This window comes from Notothenia rossii, assembly GCF_949606895.1.
Source record: "Notothenia rossii genome assembly, chromosome: 2".
Lineage (NCBI taxonomy): Eukaryota > Metazoa > Chordata > Actinopteri > Perciformes > Nototheniidae > Notothenia > Notothenia rossii.
This window is the reverse complement of record NC_136904.1, coordinates 81329135-81355476: the sequence shown is the minus strand read 5'-3', so window position 1 is coordinate 81355476 and position 26342 is coordinate 81329135. Positions and strand designations below refer to the sequence as shown.

General features: G+C 39.4%; 1 protein-coding gene and 1 long non-coding RNA gene across 11 annotated transcripts in view; one reads left to right on the top strand and one right to left on the bottom strand.

Moving 5' to 3' along the window:
* The first annotated feature begins 675 nt into the window (after positions 1 to 675).
* The window catches only part of LOC307028212 (FERM and PDZ domain-containing protein 4-like), a 33534-nt gene continuing 7867 nt past the window's right edge, over positions 676 to 26342 (top strand). For 2 of the 9 annotated variants that reach the window (XM_079663035.1, XM_079663043.1), the window contains exons 1-6: positions 676 to 776; positions 15278 to 15394; positions 22462 to 22622; positions 22892 to 23012; positions 23916 to 23961; positions 25406 to 25510. In XM_079663035.1, the coding sequence (XP_079519161.1) occupies positions 703 to 776; positions 15278 to 15394; positions 22462 to 22622; positions 22892 to 23012; positions 23916 to 23961; positions 25406 to 25510 (624 nt within the window). In that variant the 5' untranslated portion in view covers positions 676 to 702. The other 7 variants (XM_079663036.1, XM_079663038.1, XM_079663039.1 and 4 more) reach the window with 7 other exon arrangements.
* The window catches only part of LOC307028227, a 54875-nt gene continuing 51099 nt past the window's right edge, over positions 22567 to 26342 (bottom strand). The window contains exons 4-5 of one of the 2 annotated variants that reach the window (XR_013804896.1): positions 22861 to 23029; positions 22567 to 22706 (exon numbers count right to left, since the gene is read on the bottom strand). This is a non-coding gene — a long non-coding RNA (uncharacterized lncRNA). The remainder of the gene's footprint in view (positions 22707 to 22860; positions 23030 to 26342) is intronic. The other variant, XR_013804897.1, reaches the window with a different exon arrangement.

Genomic DNA, 26342 nt, shown 5'->3' with positions numbered 1-26342 from the left:
AAGATGGGTTAAAAGCAGAGGCCACATTTCACTGTGTGTGCTGTGTGCTCTGCATGTGTGATCATTAAAGAGGGTTTCATCCCTCTCAATTCAATTCAATTCAATGAATAATGTTCACTCAGTGAGTCATCCCAAATAATCCTATTCTTTTCAGGGAAATGTAAATTCCAAGAATCAAACATCTGTATGTCTCCCTGGTGTAGATGCGTTCTTTGCACAAGTGAAAAACAATCCATTTGTCTTTTGAAACAGGAGATGTTGAAGACAAAACAACAATTTCCAATCCCTTTGGTAGAGTGCACCTATATCAGATTAGTGACTGCGATTATTACTCCGATTACATCTTACATTTGATTGCACTTCTTCTCTACACTGAAGGGGAGTAATGGTGAGAAGGAATTGCTATCTAGATGTCAGACAAGCACTTGATTTACCACTCACAGAAACAGTCTCTGCGTCAGAGTAAGGCCATGCCGTCTCACATTTCCACTCAGCATGATCCTTCAAACATTATTGGCCACAAGGTATTGATTTTTCATTCTTCTCAATATCCCATTGCCGTTAATATAATTTACACCAGACTATCAAGGAGGCCTCCCCTCCCTTTAGAGTACAGCCAGTATCTTCTAACCCACAAAGTGAGCCACTCGACGCTTGCCCTCCATTAGCTGCAGTTCTGAGTTTCTACCTGAGAGAAAAGACATGGAAATTGACAATACAAGCAAAAGGGAGATTTGTGTTGGCGGCAGTTTGGACAGAAAACAAGAGCAGCAGAGGTGAGTTTGAGGCATTTTTATGTCTTTATTTCCCACCATGTTTAACATTTTTGACATCGGAGCATTTCAATCATAAGGGGTTTGCAATATGTTAGGTCCCAAACCCATCTTTTATTACATTTTAAAGGAATGTGCATATCAAATTGAATCTATTTAAAGTGTAAAATCAATTTAAGTGAAAGTTGAAAGATGTTGTGTGACATTTGAAAAGAGAGTAGTTTGTTTAGGACTGAGGTATGAAAAAGGTAACTCTAACTATGTCTACAAAAAACTGTTAAAAATAAATAATCTAAGTTTCTTTTAGACTATTTTTCACACAGTCCTAAAATACACAAAATCATTCTGTGAAGTGATAGCTATAGTTTGCATCAGTGTTAATAGATGACGGAAATCTTCAATAATATGTCAGTCAACCGTGATAACAAGCAAATAACAATTATCTTCCATATCGTTAGGCTAATAATTATCCTAATCCGTGGCATTACAAATGAAGCTTGTTCTCACTGATGCTGGCTGATAGGCTTGGAGCCCAGCCTGCAGCAACACAGTGTTTCGGATTCAAGTGAAACGTCTGCTTGGTGACCTTAGCAGCTTTCCATGGGCACATTGATTTTTGTCCCACATTACAGATAATTGCTGGATGCTGTGAAATCTATCCTCCCAGGCCAGCAGGGAGGAGCTACTGCAGTGTTGACACGAGAGTAGCTATCTGATTTGAGGAATGTGATATCCTGCAATCTCATTGACTGCCATTGACTTCTGTGTACTTCCTGTCTATGGTATGACTATATTTAACAGCTTATCATGAGACTTGTTTTCATGCCTGTTAGTGTTATATTTTCTTACAGGCAGACCAAGAAATTATAATGATAAACGATATGCTAAAAAAAAGTTTCATTAAATAGTGCACTTTTATGTTAATTTTGTATTTAAACAGAAAGAACACCTTTAATGAGAGCAGTGGCTGTGCCCAAAACTTAACGGCTTTCCAACTTGCCTAATTAATTCAGATTAATGACGCATTGGCATATCTTCTGTGGCAAAAAAGATAATTACCATGATTGTCTCCAAATATTGTAAATCACATTATTGGAATGAATGCAGTCGGCAGCTTTTACAAATAAAACTGTAACCTTAAGGGAGGGCCAAGTTGTAGCTCTTATTATATTGATATGACTTTTCCTGTTCTGCATGGAGCAACTCTCATCATTTTATGCAAATGACTGCATCTACTGTTTGTTTTGCTCCATAAAGTAATGAAAAAGTGGCGTCCTTCCTGTTGTTATGTGAGGCACATATTTGCTTTGATGGACTGAAAATGATCTCGTATCTTTAGCATGCGGAAGTAACTGCATCGTTTCCTTTTGGTTGTTTGCTCAGCTTTTATTTAACATTTTTATTCATTATTTATTCGAGAGCTTTGGGAGGTTTTTGTTACATGTGCCCTTAAGTGTGTTTTACTAATTTATCACAAAATTCAGCACTGCATGTTGCGATCGTATAAGCTGTCAGAGAAAATTGTTAAGAAGCAGCAAAACATTGTTCTTAGTGAAACAAATGAGCCATCCACCCATGCACAGTGCACACAGTCAATCAGATGAGTTTCAAAACACACTGCCTATCATCACTATCTTTAATCATCGCTGCTTTGACCCCAAGACAACATGCTAAATGTGTTTCTTATCCATGCACTGTGTAGGGCTATTGCACTGTGAGCATCCCCTGTGCCCACTCGAGTGGTGCGACCTGTGTGTCACGGAAAGCAGGCCACTGATGCAGCGCTGTGGCCCAGGGGCGAATGTTAGACCACATGATTGGATGGCTCCATGTGCGGTATTTATCTCGCAGAAAGGTCTGCGTTTGTCTGCTTTAACCTCACACAGCGCTCCATTGTGAACATATGACCATGCTCATCTACGGGATTTGCATAAAGAGGAACTATGCAATTTACGTTTACAAATGACCGGAAGGAAATTACTGTGAGGAAAAACACTGTCTTTGTTGTTATATAGGAAGCTGAACTTTCAGTTGTCTGCTGTGTGTACATGGAATGGGATGCGTTATGCAAGCAGTTCTTTTTGCTTGCAGAAGCAAAGGCACGTGCCTCTGTTCATAACTAATGGAAGACTGTGTATGCCATTCACGCATCAGAGAGTATGCATGGTATAATCCAGCATGAACATCATAATGTTAAAAATGCCATGGCTTTATGGAAATACAAAAAACAAAAGAATTACTTGATAAAAAATATTCAATTTATGGTATGTATTATGTAAAAAACGCATTGCATTATATGATAGATGTTTGCAAACTACATTAGGAAATAAATGTATAACCCTAACCCATTTATGTTAAGGTCTAATTCTGTGGTTTATATAGGATTAAGGTTTGCTTCTGTTGGGGGACAGTTGGCAGAGAGATAGTGATAGAGTTGGGATTATGGTTGAAGCTTAATATTTAAGCTTTCAAGGATGATAAAACACATGGCATTTCCAAATGCATCGAGCAGGGATCCGATTAATATTTCAGATACTATTTGGTTGTTTTGGAAATGTTGTAAATAATACCATCAAAAATAAAACTGATGTTTTTCTCAGCTGTTGGAAAATGTGTTTTGTCTCTCCTGCCACGAAATGTAACAACGTCACAGGTGAATTTCATCCAAACCGAATATATTTTCCATGGGAGGCTCGCGCATTGAGGCAGCTTTAACCAGTACAGCACCCCATTGCAGTCCAGCTGTTCAGCATTGATCCCACTGTGTTTTCTGATGCACTGGCCCGGAATGTGATGTTATTTCATTACTGAGGCAGAGGCGACAAGCTCGGTCTCCTCCCCCAGGGCACCGGCCACTCACTTGGACAGGGGCACTGTGTAATCATAACTGAACGGCTTAGTCAGACGAGCTCAGTTGCCTATGGGAAGTTCAAATTAAGCGGGGAGAAAGTTTAGAGTAAGGAGAAAAGTCGGGAACACACATCAGTGAAAGAGAATTGAAGTCCTGGGCAGGAAAAACAGAACCAAGCACTGCATTAAAGACCTGTCAGCAGCAATGGACTCAGACGACAATGATCTCGGTGTCTTCACTGTCATTCAGTGAGTAGTAGCTGTGGATTGTTCTGTACTAACTTTATGATTCAGTCAGGGCTGATTAGTCACAACTGTTATTTCGCTGATGATAGTTGATGATAGTTATCACACTAAAAGTTGTGTTTGTTATGATGATAATGATAATAGAGGGTAACAAGACCATGGTCATTTGAATGAGCATTGACTTAATCAAGTAATGCTTATGAATAGATTTTGTGTTTGATGAGGAAAGCAGACTGACAACCGTTAAGTTATTCTTTACCACTGCATCTGACTAATCATGTATTGTATGTTTTGTGGAATTTGCAAAGTTTTTCTGTGAGATTTGCAGCCTTCTTTAAATAATCAGTGTTTAAGAACTTTCACTTTTTTTTGTATATCTCCATTCCTGAGTGACGGTAGCATAGTCTAACTACTGTATGGTTAAGTTATTTTCAGAGCCACATTTGTGACATGTTAAAGGTGGAAAAGCAAAATGCATTACCTTTGATGGCTACCTTCAATTTAGATGTGTAACTTTAAGAATCTTCATCTAGGATGTCACACACTGGTTCAACTTACTTAAATGTAAAAGGCAATTAATAACCATTTTAACACCTCTGTTTCTTTTGCTTTAAAAAGTCAAAAATGGTTTGCTGCAAAGACATATATCTCAAGTTTACATTTGGTCAGATTAGTAAGACATATAGCAAGATATAAGGGTTGGATACATAGAGTCTAAGATAGGATTTCCCCGAATATATTACAGAAGCAATACTGAGAAACCTTTACAAATCTAATTTTACTTCAATTTTTATGTAAATTATTTAGCTACAAACACTAATTTTAAAAATCTCTTTTAAACTTTGTTATCCTCATTAAAACATACTGAATTGTAGAGGTGTTGGTAAGATCTGTAGAGCAATCCAAATATGTTATTTTTTGAAAGATTTAGCCTGTATCAACTAATTAGGGCTTTGTCATCAAACCTAACACATCGTTGCTTACCCTCTCACTCAATAAGCTCCGCCTCTTTACATTTAGTTTGGGTAAAAGCAAATCAAAAGCAGCTGTACAGATAAGATAAGTAATAGTTAGGACAGCACAGCAATTATCCTACATTTTCCCTATCTTAAGTTATGATAGGAACATAAACAAAGGAATAATTCATCTGTAGCCTAATGGCTTTTTTCATAAATCCGGTCTTAACCTTAATTACCATGGTTACTAAAAAGTTCAAATCTGCAAGTTAAGAAATATCTCTTTAAAGGTCACAGGAATAATGATAAAGGGAATTTGAATAAACAAAATGAGAACAGCTTTGATAGACTGGCTAATGTCGGTGGTCCGGCCTCCTCCCCAATGCATGCTGGGAGAAGCATCAGCCTGCAGCTACCCTGAGAAGGATAAGTGGATGTAGGAGATAGAGGAATTTACCAAATGTGACCTGCCATTGACCCGCATGTTTGATAACGTGCATGTTCACCAGAAACACAGCACATGTACTGTAGGTGTCCAGCATTTTTTCAGTAACTCTTTTCCACTCAACACTAAAAAAAAATGTATTGCTTTGAACTTTATCAGCAGGTTTAGTGAAACTGGCAAACCAAATCCATGGTCTTTTCAAAGCGTAGCATAACGGCTGGTAACAGTTAACTTCTTATCCCAATTAATCACACCACTCACCATTCATGGCAAATCAGATCTTAAAATTCCCAACTAAAAGGTGTTTAATTCACCCAAAAAATTAGCCAGATCGAGAAAGATACTGAGGTGGCTCATATATGAGGCGGATGCATGTTTACAGATTCCCCAAATAAGACAAAATGCTGCTGATGACAAAATTAAGTGTGGTTGCACTCTGCGCTGACACACATCTGGTTGAGGTCCAATGCCCACTAATGCTAAGTTGGGATCAGAGGGCGGTAAAAGCTAAGTCACATTACCATACTGCAGAGTGTAGTATTAAATGCTGCTCAATCTGCAACACTAAACATGACAAATCCCTGAAAAATCTACTGTTTTTATGATTCAAAGTATAGATGTCTGCCTTGCTATCCAGCACGCTAAGCAATTCAAACACTGCTTATTTGAGTTTTAAAAGGCAACAAGCAATGAGATCCAAAGGCAGGACTTGCACAATGTGAGCCCTGCTGGGTTTTAAGGGGCCAAGTGTGCCAGGATGACTGAAATCAGCTGTTTTAAAAGACTCAGAGAGAGGGGAGAGTTAGGGATGAGCAGGGCAGCTGGGTTTTATCGGTCAAAGCTTCAGCCATAGTCTCCTCAGATCACCATTCTGTCTGACCCTAATATTCTCTGCCACTAATGTTGGCCTCTGTGCCGCAAGCCCAAATGGACAAAAATAACAGACTGAAATACGCTGCGTCCCTCCATCCCCCCCCCCTCACACAGGACACCAAGGTTGTGTTTTAAGCAATTTGTCAGACATTTACTCCTCGCTCATTCGTGCATTTTTTTATCTCTTGGGTTTACTCCACCAAAAAAAAAACTGTCTGACCCCTCGCAGGGATGTGTCATCAGCTAAACTGTTTGGTTTGAGAGTGGGATAACGTGATGATTCACTCCACTTTGTCTCTTTAAAAAAAATGGATACATTCTCTCAGGTTCACAGACTTTAAGTAAAACATTCAAATCTGTCAGAGACAATTGTGAGATTCACCATTTCCCATCTAGTTGTATCTTTTCTATGGAAGAAAACAAATGTGAGCCTGAGTGGAAATGACAACATTCTTCATTACATGTATCACTCTCAGCAAAGGCACATTGACTCACCCTGCAGAGGCTTATAAGTTGTGGCATTTTAATATAGCATGTTTGCTACTCGCCTGTGGAAGCTGCAACAAATCGTAGCTTGAAATTCCTCAACTAGTATTTATATTCTATGTATTTCTATTTATTTATCCATTACTACCTGCCACTTTTATTGATTGGAGTGTTTATTTATTGTTATGTTGAGGCCACAGCAGAGATTCATTTTGAATATAAATAGTTAGGGAAATATCTCATTGTATCCCTTTTTAAGTTGTATTATTTTGACTATACTGTTTTATGAATGAACAAGAGCAACGTGTTTGTTTCCTCAGTGTATTGACATTTGGAGCATTATTTATTGATAGTAGTAAATATCTGTATTCTAACAGCTTTGTCTGTTTCCTGTAGGCGCATCACAGATCAGGATAACCGAGTAAATTGTCTGAATTCCTATTGTAGAAGATTCCTTTGATCAAAACTGTCTCAGCTACGTGAAGAAGTGTGGAACCTCCTTGGATCAGAGACAAGGCTAATTGGATCTTGGTGGATTTTGACAGGGGTGCCTCATCTGTGCTGTTTGATTTATGAAGGTAGATCCTTCCTCTTTGTGGAAGGCAGACACGTGGTGATTCTTCATCTGGAGATGGGGCTGAAATTGGGAGTAACACTTAGCCGAATAATATGTGGTTTAAATGTTCAGGACTCTGCTCATTCATCAGTTTTTGTGATCTTGGCATGCTAATAGGAACTCTCAAACACATTGAAATTGCCCTTCATCTTGAACTGGATGAAAAAACGTATATAAAAATTGACGGAGATTCTATTAAAAAATATCACAGAGGAAATTAGATGCTCAAAGCCTCTATTAGCAGGCAGCCGACTAGCGAACCTATGAATCACAACAGCCCTTTTCTTCGCCCGTCATTAATTAATCACACAAATCTTATTATCTATGATACATTTCCGTTCTGCATATGGCGATTGCACAATCCTGATGTTCTGTTGACACCAGTGAAACAGCTCGGTGCTTGTTTGTTTTGGGTGGAATGCTAAAATGTTTGGAGGCCTCTCATGAATAGGCTCATTGAGGGAAAGCATTTAGCAGCTGAACTGTTTTTGAAAGGTCAAAACAAATGCAGTGTACAGTAGGGGCATCCTAATGTGCAGCTGTGAGGCAGGGACCCCAGCTGGGGAGGGGACACACATTAGGACTTCCTGTCTCCCGAGCTGCTCATCTGTTGCTTTTTGCACTCTCTCTACGAGAGTGTGTCTCCCGCATGTCATCTCTCACCATTTAACCTTTTCCTGCTTGCTGGAAACACACCGCATGTCTGAGGATTGATGAGGCTCGCCTTTGGGGAATTCTTGAAAGCTGTCTGCATCCTTTAGTAGTAATCCTCATGGCCTTTGCTTCCATAAACACACTCACCATCCTCTCACATTCCTCATTTTCTCTCTCTTCCACTCTCATCTCCCACGACCATCGCCCCCCCTCTGTCCCTCCCTCCTTCTCTCTGCTCCTGACTCTCTCTGCCTCTCTCCAAAGCTGTTGTTACTGTGTGGCTCCCGCACATCATTCCACCGCGATGGAAATTAAATGAAGGTGGCTTAACGCAGCTAACAGAGGCATGCTTTGAAGGATGTAACCGGGGGAAGCTGCTCTGCCAGATCCTTTTGCATGAGCTGTGGATTTGCGCTGCTGAGGCGAGGACACAGCAATCACTCAGCCATGTAGAAGCCCAGACAACAGGACTAATCTCTCCACCTGACTTGTGGAAGCTCCACTTTTTTTTCCTGAATTATTTATTCCTCACTGCCAAAGACAGTGTGGGACAATGGAGTGAAGTACATGGTTAATTTGTAGCTTTGACTGCAGCGCACATGGATGTGTTCAGCTTTGTGAAGATGCCAAAGCTGTCAGGGTGAGTCTGACGGATGCTTCTGTTCGTTCTCTAGCAGGTGGTGTTTCGTGTCTTCGTATGGGCTTGATTTATAGACACGACACAAGGATCACATGTGGAACGAGGTGATTCAATATGCTGAGTTATTGATTGCTCAAGAGAGCAAGTTGTGCAGTCATGTATGATGTAGTGAAGAAGACAGGAGTGGGGTGGATGCAGAGGACGATGCAGTTCTTTTATGTAAACTGTGTGGATATAAGTTGGTAAATGTCTTGGACTGCGGAGAGTAGTCATGGTTTGTTGCTTCATGTGGTGTCATCAAACCATACATGTTCTGAAACACTACGAGGAGGATGTGTGGTTGTTTCAAATTGAAATCACTTCAGGCCAAAGATAATGATTACCAATTCATGTCATTCATAAGTCATTTTCAACCTTTTTTTGGTTTACAATGTACTGTTATCTGTTCCTGGTCTTTAGACTCATACTGTACATATGTGTGGTCATGTAATATGATTTGTCAAGTTCACATTCCATTGCCCAGAGCAGGAGGATGAACACTAAGAGATGACTGACAGTGGTTAAAGGCTTGCTGTTGCACAATGAAAACAATACATCTGAGGAAACATCTGATTGTAACTCTTCAATGGGGAAATTGTTAGTTTTTTTTTAACATGAATGTGTAAGTATGTGACATGTGAATGTCGAACTAAAAGTCTGGAGGAATGTATTCGTTGTCAGGGTGACACCTCACCTCATGCACCCATGGGTCTGCTAGATTGAGTTGATGTGCCCCAGTGGACACTAATCCTCCTCTGGGATTTGGCTCCATCAGAAACACCACAGACCACTAGTGGGGGAACAGCTGATCATAAATGGGAATTATTCAATCAGATACTGTTTGTGTCACAAGAATTCTCACTCAGTGCATTTCGCTTATGAGTCATCAACAGACTGCACTGGTATTTGTCTCATTAGTTTACAAAAAAAGAAAGACAAACAATAACAGCAACCCACTGCAGCGAGGAAGGATAGCAATGCTTGAGATGTTTTTTCCTGATGAACATTTCCTTTCTTTACCATTCCTAGAGGAAAGCAGGCATATAGAACGGGTTTTCCTTCAGATTAAAGGGCCGTTGTTTTCCAGTTAGTATCCCTCGGCGGCAGCATTTCTAATGCTGCTCCCAGTGGACCACCATGGTCACTGCACCCTGTCACTGTTAATAAGCCACACAATGCCATCCCTGATTATGAGTTACCACTGCTACACTGGCGTTTTGTGTTTGTTTCTCTCTCTCAGCTGCCAGAAAGCATTTAGATCAGCATGACTCTATTTTGCTAAGGCTACAGAGAAACCCACTGTATGTATTTAGAGATGTACCAGTAAGGGAACATTTTCTTCATTCTCTCCTACTGCTGCCTTACAACGCCCCCAGACGTGACTGCCTCAGAAACAAAGGGATGCTCTTTCTTACATTTTCCTTCATTGTTTTTCGTGTTTCAATCTAACACTTTCACATTGTTGATAATCTTTTGTTGGAGCAGTGATTGCTAGATTTCACCCCCATTCTTTTAAAAGAAAGTTGGCAGCGTTTAACTAAAGTTTAGAAAAACTGCACCATTTGACCTTTCCATGTTGAACATTGGTTTGATTTTACTTCTAGTTGTTGAACTTTTAATATCCTGTGAAGACATTACTGTGAAGATGAGCCTTAACATTGCACATCTATGGACAAAGCTTTAATTATCACAGTGACTTCCTAACTCAATATTGGTGCTGACATTTGTGTAAGGAATTGTTTGCATTTCCGCATTGCATTGATAGAATATTTGTTATTGTGCAATAGTGCAAAGTCGTGTAAAAGATACATGTTTGCATGAAATGTGTAAGTGGAATTTTTTTCTTCATGCCATCAAGATTAAATATGGAACATCAGTAAAAGATAATTTACTTGTTTTGCATGACTTTACTCAAAGCTGGGATTTTCTTAAAAAATCTATTATGTTCGACATGTTTTGACTGCAAACTTTTTGCACAGGAAATCACTGATCTGGACACAAATTGATTAGCCTAATTGTTCATCAGAGTGCACAACGAGCAACAGATCTGTCATTGTTAGCTGTTCTCGTCAGAAGCTCTCAGGGAAGGGTATCAGAAATGGCTTTGGGTCAGAGATGGCAGCCAGCTGGCTGGTGCACGAGGTCCCAGGCAACCATTTATTTAGATCTGTCCTTTAAAGCTTTTAGCATAAAAGCACTGAGTCGCACAATAAGGTGAATCCACGTCTAGTTCAGTGCCCACGGGCTAAATTCTCCACTATGTTTGCTTGATGTTTTACATAACGCACTGCGAAGCAAAGGAGGCTTTGGGAAAATGCAGGGTATAAATGAAATAATAATGAAAAGACAGATGTCTATATGCTTAATTCAAATGAGAAAATGTGTCGTGCGTGTGCAACCATACACATTGAATTCTGAAAGTATAGGTGCTGCAGCAGGCAAGTTGTGTATCCAGGTTTCAAGTATAGCTGTTTAGTAAGATAATAGTGTTTGCTGTTGAACAGGTATGCAGGGAGGCTGTGAGGTCTTACTCACTGTAACAGAGCAGGAGGATCATAGCGTGTGGCCTGTTTCCCAGATGCTGTTTTATTCCCACCCAGAGGAGATTAACTAACCAAAAACCTTTTCTATATGGAGGCACCACGGAGCTGCTCAGGATAGTGCAGTTGCCCATGGCAACAATATCAGGGCTTCCAAAGACAAACACAGAAATACAACATTCAGTGGGTTTATTTGGGGGGGATATAGACTCATATTCTCAAGTCTGTGTTAGAAATTCCCTCATGTGATCTGATTTAGTTGGGAAAGTGGTTTCGTGTAAACGAGGAATATATAAAAAAAACACTGTTTGATTCTCTGAGGTCAAATAAAAACAATAAGTAGACAAAAACAATGAGGTAAAAATCACAGAATGGGCAAGAATAGTACGATGACATTAAGCAATGTTGCGGTGCTCTTGTCGGCAATATTTTTGAATACTCTAACCGCCAATTTAGAAAAATGGCATGTTCTTTTGCCGTGTTCACCACAAGATTAGAATGAAGCAGAGGGCCGATGTTCCTGAAACAAAAGCAGTGCGTTTGTCTCCTCGACAGTATGGAGGTAGTCTGAAGAGGAGAAGTGGAATAAGGCCTATAATCAGAGCGGTTCCTCTCTGTCTGAACCACTTCTCTGCTCCTCCCAGGAGATGGTCATCTCATCTGCTGTCTCTTCACAGATATCCAAACAAAATCACATTAGCAGTCTGTCTCTGCATAAATGTCTCTGTTTAACACCGAGAAGCAGCGTCACAGACTCCTTAATGTGTTTCTTCCCTCACTGTCACAAAAAGGGACAAACAAATATGGATGTATTTATTTTTTCGATTACAAAAAGTTGGGTATGTGTGCAGTGTTAAATGTAGACAGGCATTACAATTGTAATATAAATTCCCGATCCAAAGAAATCCAATTCAATCTATTAGTTTAAGTCTATTGGGAATACATTTGTGATATAACAATAACAATTGTCATGGATGCCTGATCCAAAGAAGTCCAATTATATCTATTAGTTTAAGTCCTTTAAAACTACTGGCAATGCATTACAGATGGTTTGTTTGCATTCAGTGTTTACCTGTGTGTGGATTTATGAAGCTGCAACTGTTCTGAATGTTGCTCTGACATAATGAAATAGTTTGTTAATAATACATAAGATCCTATTAGACAGGATCTTTATAAATCACACTCTACCGGCTACAATGTAAGAGAAGTACGTGCTGTTTAAGTAATGGTGATGTAGCTAAGTAATATTGATATTAATGTGGCCCTCTAAACTCTTCCGGAATAATTCCCTGACTCCCCCCAAGTGCATGCTGGGAAAGCTCTAAGAACCAATAAGTAAATGCAGACATTTGCCCTTTGGCGATGAGCACGTTCATGTCAGTTAACAAGTTGCAAATGCGGACTTTGACACAAACTCTACTCAGAGAAAATACCTCCCTGAATTCCTGTTTGAAAATGAACAAATCTTTATATCCAATATATTTAATGGACGGCATGTGGCAACAGAGTGTGGTTTGCTATAGCCAAGCCTCATGGAGATTAACCATGTCAATTATTTAACTAACTTGAGTGTCTCTGTTGGAATGTGCTCTTCTTAGCTGCGGCTTGTCCATAATGCATAGTAACTCCCTACATTAACAGGATTTCAACCTGAATCATAACACACCATAACACTGCTCGGTAAGGTGACTGGCTTGTATTTAGAATAATGAAAGGGAAAGTGAACTACTGTGATAAAGCAAGGATCACATTGTTCATGCAGTTTTTATGAAGGACTGAAAACTGATCTTTTCCATCTCAGAGGCAGTACAATTAAACTCATATGTTGAAAATGATAGTGGCTCAATGACATATTCTTGCCACATTCATCTGAACAAAGATATTAAGATATGATCAAAATGAAGCATTTCAATACAATTGTATGGTACAACCTTGATGCTAGTTGCTGTGGTAACAAAGGCTTAGACCTTCATGTGTTTGCAATGTACTCTATTGATTTGATGAACTATGAGTCATTTCTCTTTTTCCTCTTTTTGTTAATGATGGTTAAAGATGATGCTTTGGTTGCTCCTGGGAGGTTAACTTTGCACAATTACAACAACAAAAAGTCACTATGTATTTTTGCAGTTTTTGTGCAATTCGTCTTAAAATAATATACATTTGTTTGCAACCTCTTGTTGCCATTGTCCTCCCTTTGACTCTTGGGTAACTATTCATGAATTGTTCAGCATGGCTTGCCCACTTGGCGCTCAATTACTTAGTCCGATGTGACCGTGCAGCCATCATTTATTTATGCTATAGCCGAGGAAGATCAGTTTCACTGTCCACCAGTTGGTGAACCTTTTCAGCCTCTCAGTAAGCTGGAGTGCTGCGACTCAATGGCATAATGCACCTCCCGCCTGTAGACAAAATAAATCAAAGATCACAGCGTCTATGGCTGTGTCGTTAATACAGACAACTTGTGGGTGAGGGACAGAAAATGGATTATGGCGAACAATTTTTAAGTTCAGAAACATATTTTAAAGGCACAGCGTCTAAAACTGTAAGTACATTATGCTTTATTACGTAGTAGACCTTTGGAAAATGTCATTGCCAAAGGTGTAATCCTTCAGAAATAGCCTACCATCGTCAAAGAATAATATTCTTATGCTGCATTTATTTGACCTTTTATACATTACATCTTTTGACCTAAATGTGTACATTTGCGACATTGAACACTGCTAGTGTTAACGTGGCTGTTAGCTTTGTCCCGGAGGCTGAAATGGATGGTATAAGTAGGACTCATCAATGAGGTGAATTTGGCTCCAAAAGTGTCACACAGCATCTAGTTTGTCCACACACATCATACGTGCCGCAGGAAATGTGTTCTAAATATACACCATCGAGGCCTGCTCCCAGCTAATTTACTGCGGGTCAAATAAATCCATATCCATGTGGAAACGCTATTATCACCCAAGAAAGAAAGATTGCTTCCTGTATTCAGAGCCCGACTTTAAATCTAACGCACTCAAAAACAGCATTTTCAGCACACCTCCTTTTATGAATTATTTATTATTTAATGCATTCAGTTGCACTTAGGTGTGTTTGTTGATTTTGTTAGAATAACCCCAAAATACTTTGGCGTAGGCTGCATTATTTTTTAAGTGGTTAACTTTTGCTCTGAACAGCTTTAGAATATGTTGTACCTTTTTCTCCCAGCTTATATGTTGTGTTGATGAGTTGGCAATGTTTAATTCATACCTCATGAAGTGGGCACGTGCGCCCACACAAACAGACGTGTGTTAGCGGGCACACCCACACAAACACACACTCTCATGCAGATACAAGCACCCTGCACACACTTTATTATCATCGGTACAGTAACTGGGGAAACATTTAGAGGGGAAGAAAGAGGGGCTTTGAATAATGAATGCGAAGAGCCCTGTTACACGGCAGATATGCCTTTGAAGTGACATAACTTACTGCCACTGCTTTCATAGCATCACCAGTGTGCAGACACAAAGACAGAGATAAAGGGAAGGCACGGAGGGGGTGCGGACAAAAACACATTCTAACCAATTCTGCTGAAAACCTGTACCCTGACAACTTGTGGCACAGGGGAAAGGCTAAAAGGAATTGTGTTATGATGGTAGAATCAGAAAATCTTATTTCATCTCCATCTTAGAACGGGGCAGTATTTCATAGATGGCAATAATTGTTTTGTGAATGGCTGGTTCTTTTCTTTGATACACTTTATCAAATTGTCTTGGCATTGAGCAAATCAAAGACATTCCTCTGAGCTCCGTTTATAAATGATGTGCTGACATCTAGAAATATAACCAATTTCATGCCTCTCAAAGCACGAGAGTGAGGCATGACAACTCCGCCTGTGTGTCTAGCTTACGTAATTAATTAGATTTGTATTCACTGAATGAACTGCGGCTATGGAACATTGTTTATCAAGCTGGAATCATCTCTTATCACTTGGGTCGAAACGCTTCATGTCAGCCCCCGATTATAATTGAACAAACTCTATTACAATTATTATTCAAAAATGATTTCGGATATAAACTGACTCAATCGTATAAGCCTGGAGCTTAAAATGGCATGTTATGCAAGTTTAATGAAACATTATGATATGAATTTCTGCTTCATTTCTCTTCTTTTTCTTCTTTTGCAGCCACAGGACCAAATCCTCAGGCTGGCCGCCCCCTTCAGGGACCTGGAGTCATTCCCAGGGACCCCCCAATGGATGGGACATGGGCACCAATAGAGAGGGGCGTGACTGCTACATCAAGTAAGTGCCCTGTGTTTAAAGAAACAGTGTGGGGGCGTTCTTTGTCCCAGATGTTTCTTACGCTTTGCCAACCTGTGATTATTCTCCGGGCCACGTCACTGCCTCCATCTGTGCGTTCAGACTCCTGATTCTCTGTTCCTTCTGCGCACACTCTGCCCCTGCCCACTCTCACTCTCTCTCACACACCCACAACACTCCTCATGCAGTCTCCCAAATGCAGAAGAGGGCTTTTGAGAGTGTGTGTGTGTTTGCACTGCCGCTGAGGAGGACATTCACCTATGCAGGGACTTGTTTTGATTTGAGAGTCTGAGTGTTCCCCCGAGGATGCTGGGTTACAGTGGCATCGGCGTAATTGATCCTTCCTAATTGGCACTCCTGGATATCTGTACAGGCAGGTAAAAAGAAACTGCACGTTTGTTGTCATGCTTGTGTGCACATTTTAAAATCGAACTCATTAGTTTCCGCTTGTTTCATTACTAAGGCAGAGCCATATCCTCAAATGTGCTAAATGCATTCCTACCAGATACTAGATTCTGATTGTTTTAGCTAAATATTTGCTCCTTTTCTTTTATCACGAGACTGTTACTTCTGCTCATTTAACAATTATTATAATATTATAATGCATCCACATGCACATCATTGTTTTGTCCTAGATTAATCTCTGTAATGTGAATAAAATCTGTGTATTTGCATGCTATAGTGAATAGGAGGTGAGCACTTGTCACACTCGGGTTAAAGCACGAGCAGCGTGATGTCAGAGGAGTTATATAAGAAGTAAGGAGCAGGGAAAGTGCTGGCTGCAGAGAGGCAGATCATGGAGGCTGTTCTAGCTCCAGCTTTCTAAATTTGAGGCAGACTCATGAATTATCAAATGTCCCTTTCTGTGACTGTCTGTAGTCATCAGGGTTTGTCAAGGCTCCAGGGTGTTTGTAATAAATTGTTGTTTTTCTCAGTGGAACACATGTCTGATCTGCGTGACAAGAGCACATGAATAAAGCAGTATCTGTTCCATATTTACACTGGGTATTTAAAGTAGCTGTAATGGAATTTGGAGACAGCTGTGACAATAGTCGGGAGGATTGCTAAAAAGAGTACATAAATATAATTGGGAATATGACAGAGTTTACAGAGAATTGTTCTTTGTTTAGACTCAGCTTGAGATGGCAGGATGGCAATTTCTTTTCACAGTTACACAAAGACGCCAAAGTCAAATGAACAGTGTTTCCGTCAGTACTTCGATTGACTTGAATAAGCTACATTTTATTGACAATTTCCTCTTGGGAGGTCACATTAGCCAGTCCCTCTAAAGGAGGAGTGACACAGCAAAAAAAAATATGCCAATACAAACTGGCTATGATTGCATAATTTAAGAGAAAGAAAAAAAAGCTTGTGTTCCCGGCAGGACAAATATAAACCGCCTCAGCAACAACAAGTCGTGAGTCGTGTCTAAACAACCTTTCAGAACAAGAGTTTGGATATTGCTTTTGGTAATGAGCTAACTCCACTTTGTTCACGACATGCTTTTAGAAAAAAAGAGTAAAAACAGTCTTTATACGCCGTCAGCCAGCATTGCTTGCCCTTTAAGTTCCTCTTGTTAACTGTATAGCTCACGGTGTAGAGTGTTGTGGAGCTACGCTATAGCAGCTAATGAGTATGATTAGGAACCATTAGATGCATGGCTGTCTGCACAATGGGAATGCAGCCATGTTTAGCAGGTGGCAGTGCAGGGGAGGAGACGGCACTCTTCCTGAATGCACAGGTCCATATGGTTTTGATTTGTTCGCAATCTCTCGATTTTGTAATTTCAGACATAAAAGCGGCATATTAAATCCAGGTCATTTGTCTAATGAGCACCTTCAGAAATGTAAAGGGATTGAGTTCACTGTGAGGTCATTATTGTTATGACTTGAGGATAAATGTGTTATTTTAATAGGCATTACAATCAACTGTGGGCTATGCTTTTTAAAGAAATGAATTGGAAACAGAGAGAAGATGAACACTTTCTGTCTCTTCTGTTTGTATAGTGGCTTGGGTGTTCTCCTGAAATGCTTATGTAATATTTAATGTTAATCAGATATTTACCTCACACACTTAGAAAACACATTAGTTCAAATCGATGTTGCATTCAAATGATGCAATGAAAAGCTATTTGTAAAAGTATTTACTACACCAAATAATAATCCATTTGTAATTCTGGCCCTGCACTTGAACGCCACACTGCTGTGTGTTGTCATGTTCATGCCACCACCAGCAGGGTGTGTAAATGCTGATGGGGGTGTGTCATGAATTTGTGCCCACTCGTCACCACCAATATTATCTTGAAAGCCTTGGGATCCCTTTGAATTACATGGTTTGAGAGAAATATCAAATAGGCGGGTCAAATTAAGAGATATGGGAAAATTAATCAGGGCCTGAAATAATGAAGTATTTGTAATTAATTATCTTTATTGTTATTGAGTCTTAACATCTAAATGGTCATTTCCTTAGGTTATTCTGTTGACAAATGCAACACATACCCTGCTGCTTTCATGCCAGTTATAACATATTCCAGGACCTATTGTTAAACGCATTGAAAAAAACAAATTCATTAAAAAGCTGCAGCCTTTTTTGAACTTATTTGACACATTGTCTTTATTTTAGGATAACAGAATGAGGGTTTTTCTCCTTCGACGACCTCAGGGCCAACCCACTCAGCTCATTATTTTCAATTAGCTCCACCTTTTTAGTCTCGGTGCCGCAGGCTTTGCACCGCCGCTGCCTCTCTCTGCCTGACCGTCCTGCTGCACAACACCGCCGTGAAACCACAGGCTTCGGTGTTAATTTCAACAATTAGTCCGTTCATTTTCAAATGGATGTGCAAAATAGATTTTTTAAAACGGCTCTGGAGTTTAACTTTTTGTTTCTCCATTTTATTGATATGTCTCGCTTTTTACTTACCTAATCGTTTCTACTCTATACATCTGGGCGTGTTGCTCTGCAATACATTTTCAACCCTCATTTGGAGTGAGGCACAATGGGTAATGTACATGTATTTAAATCAGTCAAACTGGTGTGTGAGGTCATGTGAACATGTTGTGATTTATCATGATGATAGGGTAAGTCAATGGGTAACATTTCCTACATTTTGCGTAATTATAGATGAAGGGATTCAAACATTTGAAAGAATATAACTACAAGGTTAATGTGTTTTGCCTTTAGGTAAAAGCTCTTTAAATGCTTTTACAGTGCAAAGGAGTGACAACTGCATTATGTAACAGGTTGAACACTGTCAATTTACTACATTTCTTTGTGGGATTAATACTTTTTCTTTCATTTAAAAAAAAATTCTTAACCACTTTATTTCTTTAAAAGAAAATGTGGTTCTTAAAAAAGGTTTGCCAAAAATAGTTTTATAAACAGTATAGAGTCCAATATATCTATGAAAAAAGACAGCTTTAACCACCCAACAACATGTGTGTGCATGAAAGAGAAGAGATGCTTTTTTATCTTTTAATTACGCCTTAATGTGTTAGAAACCAACCAATGGATAACTTCAGGCTATGTCATTTTAATTGAATCAAACAGGATTATATCTTAATTGCAAATACATGTAATGTGGCCTCTGCATAATACTGATGCAGTTCATATTGAATTAGCTTGCATGTATTATCGTTTAAACCGAATCAGTAGCATTACTTTTGAGGCATTTGTTTAATTAACATAAAAACAAGCTCCATGTGCCGGCGGGTCGGAAATTACACAATACCTGCTGGATTATTTTATATCACATGGACACATTTACTGCATAGCTTCATCGTGAATATTTTTTTTTATTTTTAAGTAATAAACAACCCTAAGTGTAGTTCGTATTTTTCTTCGTTCTGCTTTTTCCTTGGGTAGATCAAGGGACAAAAATATAGTCCTTGTGACAAGAAAGCAGAAGGACTTATGCAATATGTCTTACATTTAAGAAATCTTCAAGGAGGCTGTGCAATAAAAGCTCCTGAAATTAAGAAAAACTGCAGCACTCAAACTATTGTTGTCTTCAGCTGAAGGAGATGGAAAATCACATTGTTTAATATCCTATAAATGATTGCAGCTCAGTTTATCAAAGATCTTGTTCAGCTTCAACAGAAAGAAGAGATAAGTGGTTTATTTAAGATAATTATTTTACAGTTCAACATACATTTAAATTATTTTCCCCACTGTAGCTATGTGCTGTTTGAGCTGTTAACCCCAAATAATAAATACTGCATTTTCATAGAATTGGCTGTTAAAGGCGGGGTAAGTTTGAGAAACCGGCTCGAGATACACTTTTTGTTATATTCCATGGAATGCTCTTAACATCCCGATAGCAATGAATATCTGAAGTGCTTTGACAAAAAATCCATAAAAAAATGTCATCTGTGGAAGCCGTAGCTCTGTAAAAAGCACGACCAATCATCTGAGCCGGCCCGGCTAAAATAACTGGATGGCCTACCTGCCTGTCAGCCTTCCATCTGTGCACAAACTTATCTCGTGCCCTCATTGGTCATGTGCGCGTTCGTGTGTGTTGGAGGAGGGGTTCTGTAAGGAAGAGGCAGATTTGTTCCGGCTGTGTATTTTCAAATGCTAGCGCACTCGAGCTGGTTTCTCCAAAATGACCTACCCCACCTTTAAAGTCAATGTTAACAAACTGTTTGTACTATTTATCTTATTTCGTGTTCATATTATCTTTCTTTTGGATTAGGGTAACTTAAGGGTTGAGTTTTTTTTAACATTAAAAGTCTATTTCATTTTTAGTCTTAGCTCTCTAAGTCTTAAAGGTTAAAGAGCATCACAGTCCTCAGGTTCACTTCGAGTTCAGGACTGATATTACGACAAGCAAATAGAAGTTGAAAACCTTGTGTCAGCATTCCTTCCTCTTCCTGTCTTTTTGTGTTATCTTTAGCTGCATTCTACTTCAAATAACAGATCACACATTCACCATTTGAACATGTATAGCTGTGGGAGATATAATTGTTGAATCATCCTCTCTAAATTGTCAGTTGATAGTCACTTAGCTTTGAACATCTTGCTGAACATGTTTTTTGGTGGAATCAGGATTGCGATTGACAGATCTTTCTGTGGCTTTGTGCTTCGAAAGATTAATTGTTAGTATTTAGTGGTGAGCAGTATACATGTGTCAGGAATAACTGTGAATTACACACTGTCTGCCCACGGCTTTAATTAACCAAGATTGTTGGCACCATACGGAGCTGCTGCTGCTTCTTCTTCTGCAGCCAAGAGAAAGTGAAGAAACACTGTAAGAACTCTAAGAATATGTGAAAGCTGCGACCAGTCTCTGCTTTAAAGCTCGAGAAGAGAATAACCGGATAGCAAGGGGCAAATCAAAATGCATAGACCAGGGTACGTGAAGGAAATGGTTAAATACATTCAGGACAGTCTTGTTTGCGAGTTCTTATTGGCAGGATTCTCCTCCACCATCATATCGGTCATAATGAGGTTTCAACATCATGACACTCCACATCATACCTGCATCTTAATCAGTGTGGCAAAGTGAAAGGCCTAACAAATAACAGTGTGAGTACTACAGAGAACTCTGATTGCTCCTTGGTAAAGCACAGAGTGGATCTCTGCAATGTGAGAACACAAACATTGGAGCTGATTACCATCGCCCACATGTTCTATTTCTGCAGCATCGGACCACTTTCTTATTCCCCGAAAAATATATTTTCTGTCTTTAAAAATGTGGGGATGGAGAGACAAGGTAAAACATATTTTTCTGTACAATAAGCAGTTAGATTACATTGTTAACATTTTTCTCTGTTCTGACTTTTGATTGTTTCTCTTTAGGGAATTCTCTTAAGTGTATAGGTTCAGAGAATGAATGGAGTTTTAAATTAAGTTTTCTGTCAATCGATTAATCAACTAATTACTAAAGCCAACCTTTGTGCCGATACAAGGCCCCAAATACTTACAACCCAAATCCAGTTGTTCCTTGTGTATCCCAAACATGTTAACTTATTATTATTATCAAGATCCAACATCAAATCGCTTTATTTTGTAATGGCCAAATACATTTAAATACAAAAAACATGAAGATCATCCACTTTCATTCCTGCATTTAGGACTTCTTCAGTGTTACAACAAGGATAGTGTCAAGAAGATTGTTTAAAGTGGACTTATCATACTATATTTGAATAGTATAGTGTAGGACCATATAAGGCATATTTATACATTTTATTTTTCAAAATACCAAACAGATCATGCATTTTAGCCATTCCTCATTTCACTCAATTTAACACTGTCTTTGCATGGGCTGATTCTGTGAGAACAGCACCATCTACAGGCCTGGCATATGTACTACAGCATCTCCAGCGCTTTCCAACTGCAATGTCCGTGGCTGTCTCCTCCTGATTGGTGAAGGTGGCCCAAAAGTCGTAGCGCCACTTCTGTGACGTCATAGAAGTGTTCAAATCTGGATCAGTCTGTATCAGATCCGTTGCAGCCTCTTTTTAAGAGATTTGGGTATGGGGGAAAATAGAGAGGGTTGTGTTTTCTGACACTTGGTGAGTTCCCTGGAACACCGGGGACACATATTCATGTATAAAATACGTACAAAAGTGCATTTTCTATGATATTGTAGGTCCCTTTTAAATATTAGCAATGGCATTTTTGAATTATTATATTATACACATTTATGAAAGAGTAATTTCGGTTTTCTTTCATATACTAACATTGGCTTCACAACACTGCATACAAAACCAGTGCTTTACAAAGTGTACAACCCGTAGTGATGACTAATAATGAAGCTTTATTTATAAAGCACTTTTCATACAACAGAGTGCAGCTCAAAGTGCTTTACAAAATGATACATCACAAGTAAAAAAAAAACAACAAGAAATTCCCCTCAGATTATTTGTTAAAGGTTCATGCAGAAAAATATAACATTTCATCAGGTTAATAGACACAAGGAGGTAAAATGTATGATAATAAAAATAAAATAAATAATGGTTTCTCTGACAGATAAGACACAAGACAACTGAGTCGATGCAACAATATAAAATCCCATAAAATAGGAAATATCCTTTGCCTTCTGTCCGCAGCCACCTCTCCCAGAGCTGCTCCCTGGATGAGTTCCGTCTGGACGGGGACCGGTTTGTGCCGCCAGCGCCCCGGAAGGTGGAGATGAGACGGGACCCAGTGCTGGGCTTTGGATTTGTGGCAGGCAGTGAGAAACCTGTGGTGGTCCGCTCAGTCACACCAGGTAAAGAGCCCCGACAGTCTAGTACAGCAATGACTCATCCTATCCATGGATAATATCAACACAATCCCCAAAGCAGATGAAATCCTGAAACCACAAAGTAGAGAGGAAAACCCACTCAGTCTGTAGTTCACGCGGATGATTCATTGATTTGAACAGCACTCGATGAATAAGCATTCATTAGAGCCCTAAGCCACGAGACAGGAAACAAAGAAAAATGGCATGACTGTGCACTTTGTACCACTTAACCGTTGTGTGGTGTGTGTTGGCAGGGGGTCCATCAGAAGGCAGGCTGGTCCCAGGAGACGAGATCATCATGATCAACGATGAGCCGGTCAGCTCAGCGCCCAGGGAGAGGGTTATTGACCTTGTCAGGTATGACCACACACTGAGGTGAGATGTCATTTCACCTGTTGATGATTAAACAGTATACTACTTATAAAAATGAGTCACTCTACTTGGAAGTTTTTAGGTTTTATTGTATTACAGCAAACAATCAAAGTATATACAGTAATGACTCAATGAAAAAGTAATATATATGCAAAGTGATCATGATTAATAACTTGTAAAATACATGTTTGCATTACTACAGTATTTATCCCTGTAAGGACACACCTGTAATGGTGCAGTCATTTAGTTGCAGGGGGGATAGATACAATATTTGGGGTTAAAAAGTCACATTAAATCCCTTATGAAAAAACATTAAAACTTAAAAACTTCCAAGGCACTGTTGTTCACTTTTTTAAACTTTAGAAACAACCAAACTACTTTTAACAGTTTACCCTTTATGGACATATTGCCACAGATTTTCAAAAGTAGCCCAACATTTTATAATACTTTTTGTAATGAAATGAAACCAAATATTTCAGCTGGACAGATATGGCACATCATGAACCACCTGCTCTTCTCACCATGATTTAGCCTTTTGCTGGTTTCAATGCTTGTTCGTGCGTCTCATTAAATTAATATCACTGACACAGCTGAGTGGCTGGCTGTGAGCGTTGGTCCTCGTACGACCTGTGCAGCGGTCTGTAAACAGAACATTAGTCCATGGAGAAGTGCCCAAGTGGCCACTCCTTCACACTGCTCCTGTGGCCTTGAATGGACTCTGCAGTAAAACTGTGAATGCAGGACATGCTGCAGGACCATCACTGGGACACAGTGTTCCTTGTGATACCATCCGCCATGATGTCCAAAAAATAACAGTAACAAAAAATGAAATATTTCCAGATTTCCTTACATTTGTTTTATTTTAACATTTCTCAAAATGTATTCTCTTTTGTGTGTGTCTTGCAGGAGCTGCAAGGAGTCCATATTGTTGAGCGTTATTCAGCCGTACCCAGTAAGTTTCTCCATCCTCTCTGAATGAAATGGAGTAGATTCCAATAAGCTGTTTTAGCGCTTAAAGGTCCCCTATTATACTGTTTTTCATCAATATATTATAGGTTTCAGATATATACAAACATGTCTCTGAAGTGTTTGGCTTGAAATACCAAACAGATCATTGCAGCATCCCATAAACCCCTCTGTTTCAGCCCGGCTCCAAAAGTGCTGATTCTGGGTGTGTTACTTTAGATGAAAATAGGCTGCCACTCCCCACGCCCCTCTGAGAGATATTTGGTTAAAAACAACACAATGGTGCTAGCTAGGAGGAGATTCAGGTGATAAGGTGTGTGTGTGGGGGGGGGGGGTTACCTTGGTTGGTGATTGGCTAATGGTTACACAAGCCAAAAAATCGTTATGACATCATAAAGTGGCAAAAATCTGATCAGCTCATGACAGGTTCTTATATAAACAAAATGTGAGCGAATCTTTTTTCCTGAAACTTTCAGAATCTCTTTACACAGAGGGGACACATGTTTATGTATAAAATACATGAACATGTGGATTTTGCATAATAGGTGACCTTTAAAGCGGATTATTTAGTTGAATCAATAAACGCAATCCATTAATCATGCCATATGTCTGTTCTGGCACTACTAAGGCTGCGTGTAACGGTCCCACTTACTCACAGGAGTCCAATTGCAGCAGCGTTTCCAAGTCTTCTCATGTTGTAGCGTCAGATCCTTGAAAGACCTCGACTGAACCTGCCACTTTAACATTTACCCCAGTCATGAGGCACCAGATGGTTGTGAACACAGTGCCAGAAGCGTAGAGTTGACCTTTATTTATTCTGCACATAATAAGTCAGTGGAAATGTACATTATGCTTGAATAACCTCAACAAATAGACCAAATCATGTGTGAGTGCCCACAGAAAAAAATATATGGTGTTTCTAGAGTGGTGCCATCTTTTAATTCCCTGTACACTTTAACATAGTAATGGTGTTTTATGATGTAAAACCTTTCCCCTTAACTTGAAAATGTAATATCTACATACATTACGTACGCATTCTGAATGTGTGTGTTTCAGAGGCTTATCATGATGAGAGTAGAGTCATCGCAAAACAGCCACTTATCAACCTGAAAAGGATTTGATTTTGCAAAGAAAACATGGATGTAGTATTCCAGAATACTCAGAGGAGCATGCAGCTCTTATAATACACCCTGTAGTTGCATCTGTTTACCAGCCGTTTCTTTGCAGCCAGCAGAGGGGACCCTCCCTCTTGTGTCCTGCACACAGCCTCCCGTAATGCCCCAACATCAGAGTGGAGACATGGGATGTCGTCATGTTTCCAGAGGCAAACATGTCCTTGAATTTTGTGGAGCTGAAAAAAGGAAATGACTAATCCCTTAAAAGGAACTAATTGTCCTTTCAATCTGTTTTTTCTTCTTCCTGTTCAAAAGTCACCCAAATCGGCATTCATCAGCGCAGCCAAAAAGGCCAAGTTAAAGACTAATCCTGTTAAAGTCCGCTTCGCTGAGGAGGTCATCATCAATGGCCAGGTCCCCGTAAGTCACACTGGACATGATTCACTCTGTACACATCGAGGATCTGAACAGGAGGCGACAGCGTGCAGAGTTTCAATGTGAAAGCAGGCAGAGAGGAGAGGGAAAATATCAAAATCACTAATGGTAAAATACAGACCCGCATGAGAAAGGCACCTGCTCCTCATCGCTGGAACGAAATAGAGAGCATGTGGTGATGATTGGCAGAAATAGGAAGGCACTCTCACAGAGAGCCTCCATGATTTTTCAGAATTGTCCGACACAATGCAGGCATTTCTTAGAGAGTAACCACAAAGTAAGAAGACCTACCTAAACAACAAATAACTATTCGTGAGCAAAAAGAACAGCATCATTCATAAAACCAGAAAGAATTTAGGAACTACAATGCGTTAGTGCGTAACAAGCACTACTCTCACTACAAAATGAATGTAAATTGGAAAACATACATGCTTTCTTCTGGATGAGAAAATCGATATCACTCTCATGCAGTAGGCTTATATGTATCTGTTGAATATGAAGTTACAGTCAGGAGAGTAAACCTGCAATAATCTGCCTAGCGACACCTTTTATAGCTCACTAACATGTTATATATTAGATGTTTAATGAATACAAATATGTGTTAAAAGGACACCTTGTGGTATAACAGGTTTTAACCCTGACTATTTTTGGATGGGCTCGTGTAATAATTTTAATTTCCCCTTAAACCTTCAAATGACTTACTTATTAAGTTCTTGAATGTGCAATCATTTTCTCACAGGGGGCTTTCAATAACACAATTCTCCTCATGCACTTTCACTAAAGTATATCATCTTCTGTCATTTTAGAGATTTGTTGA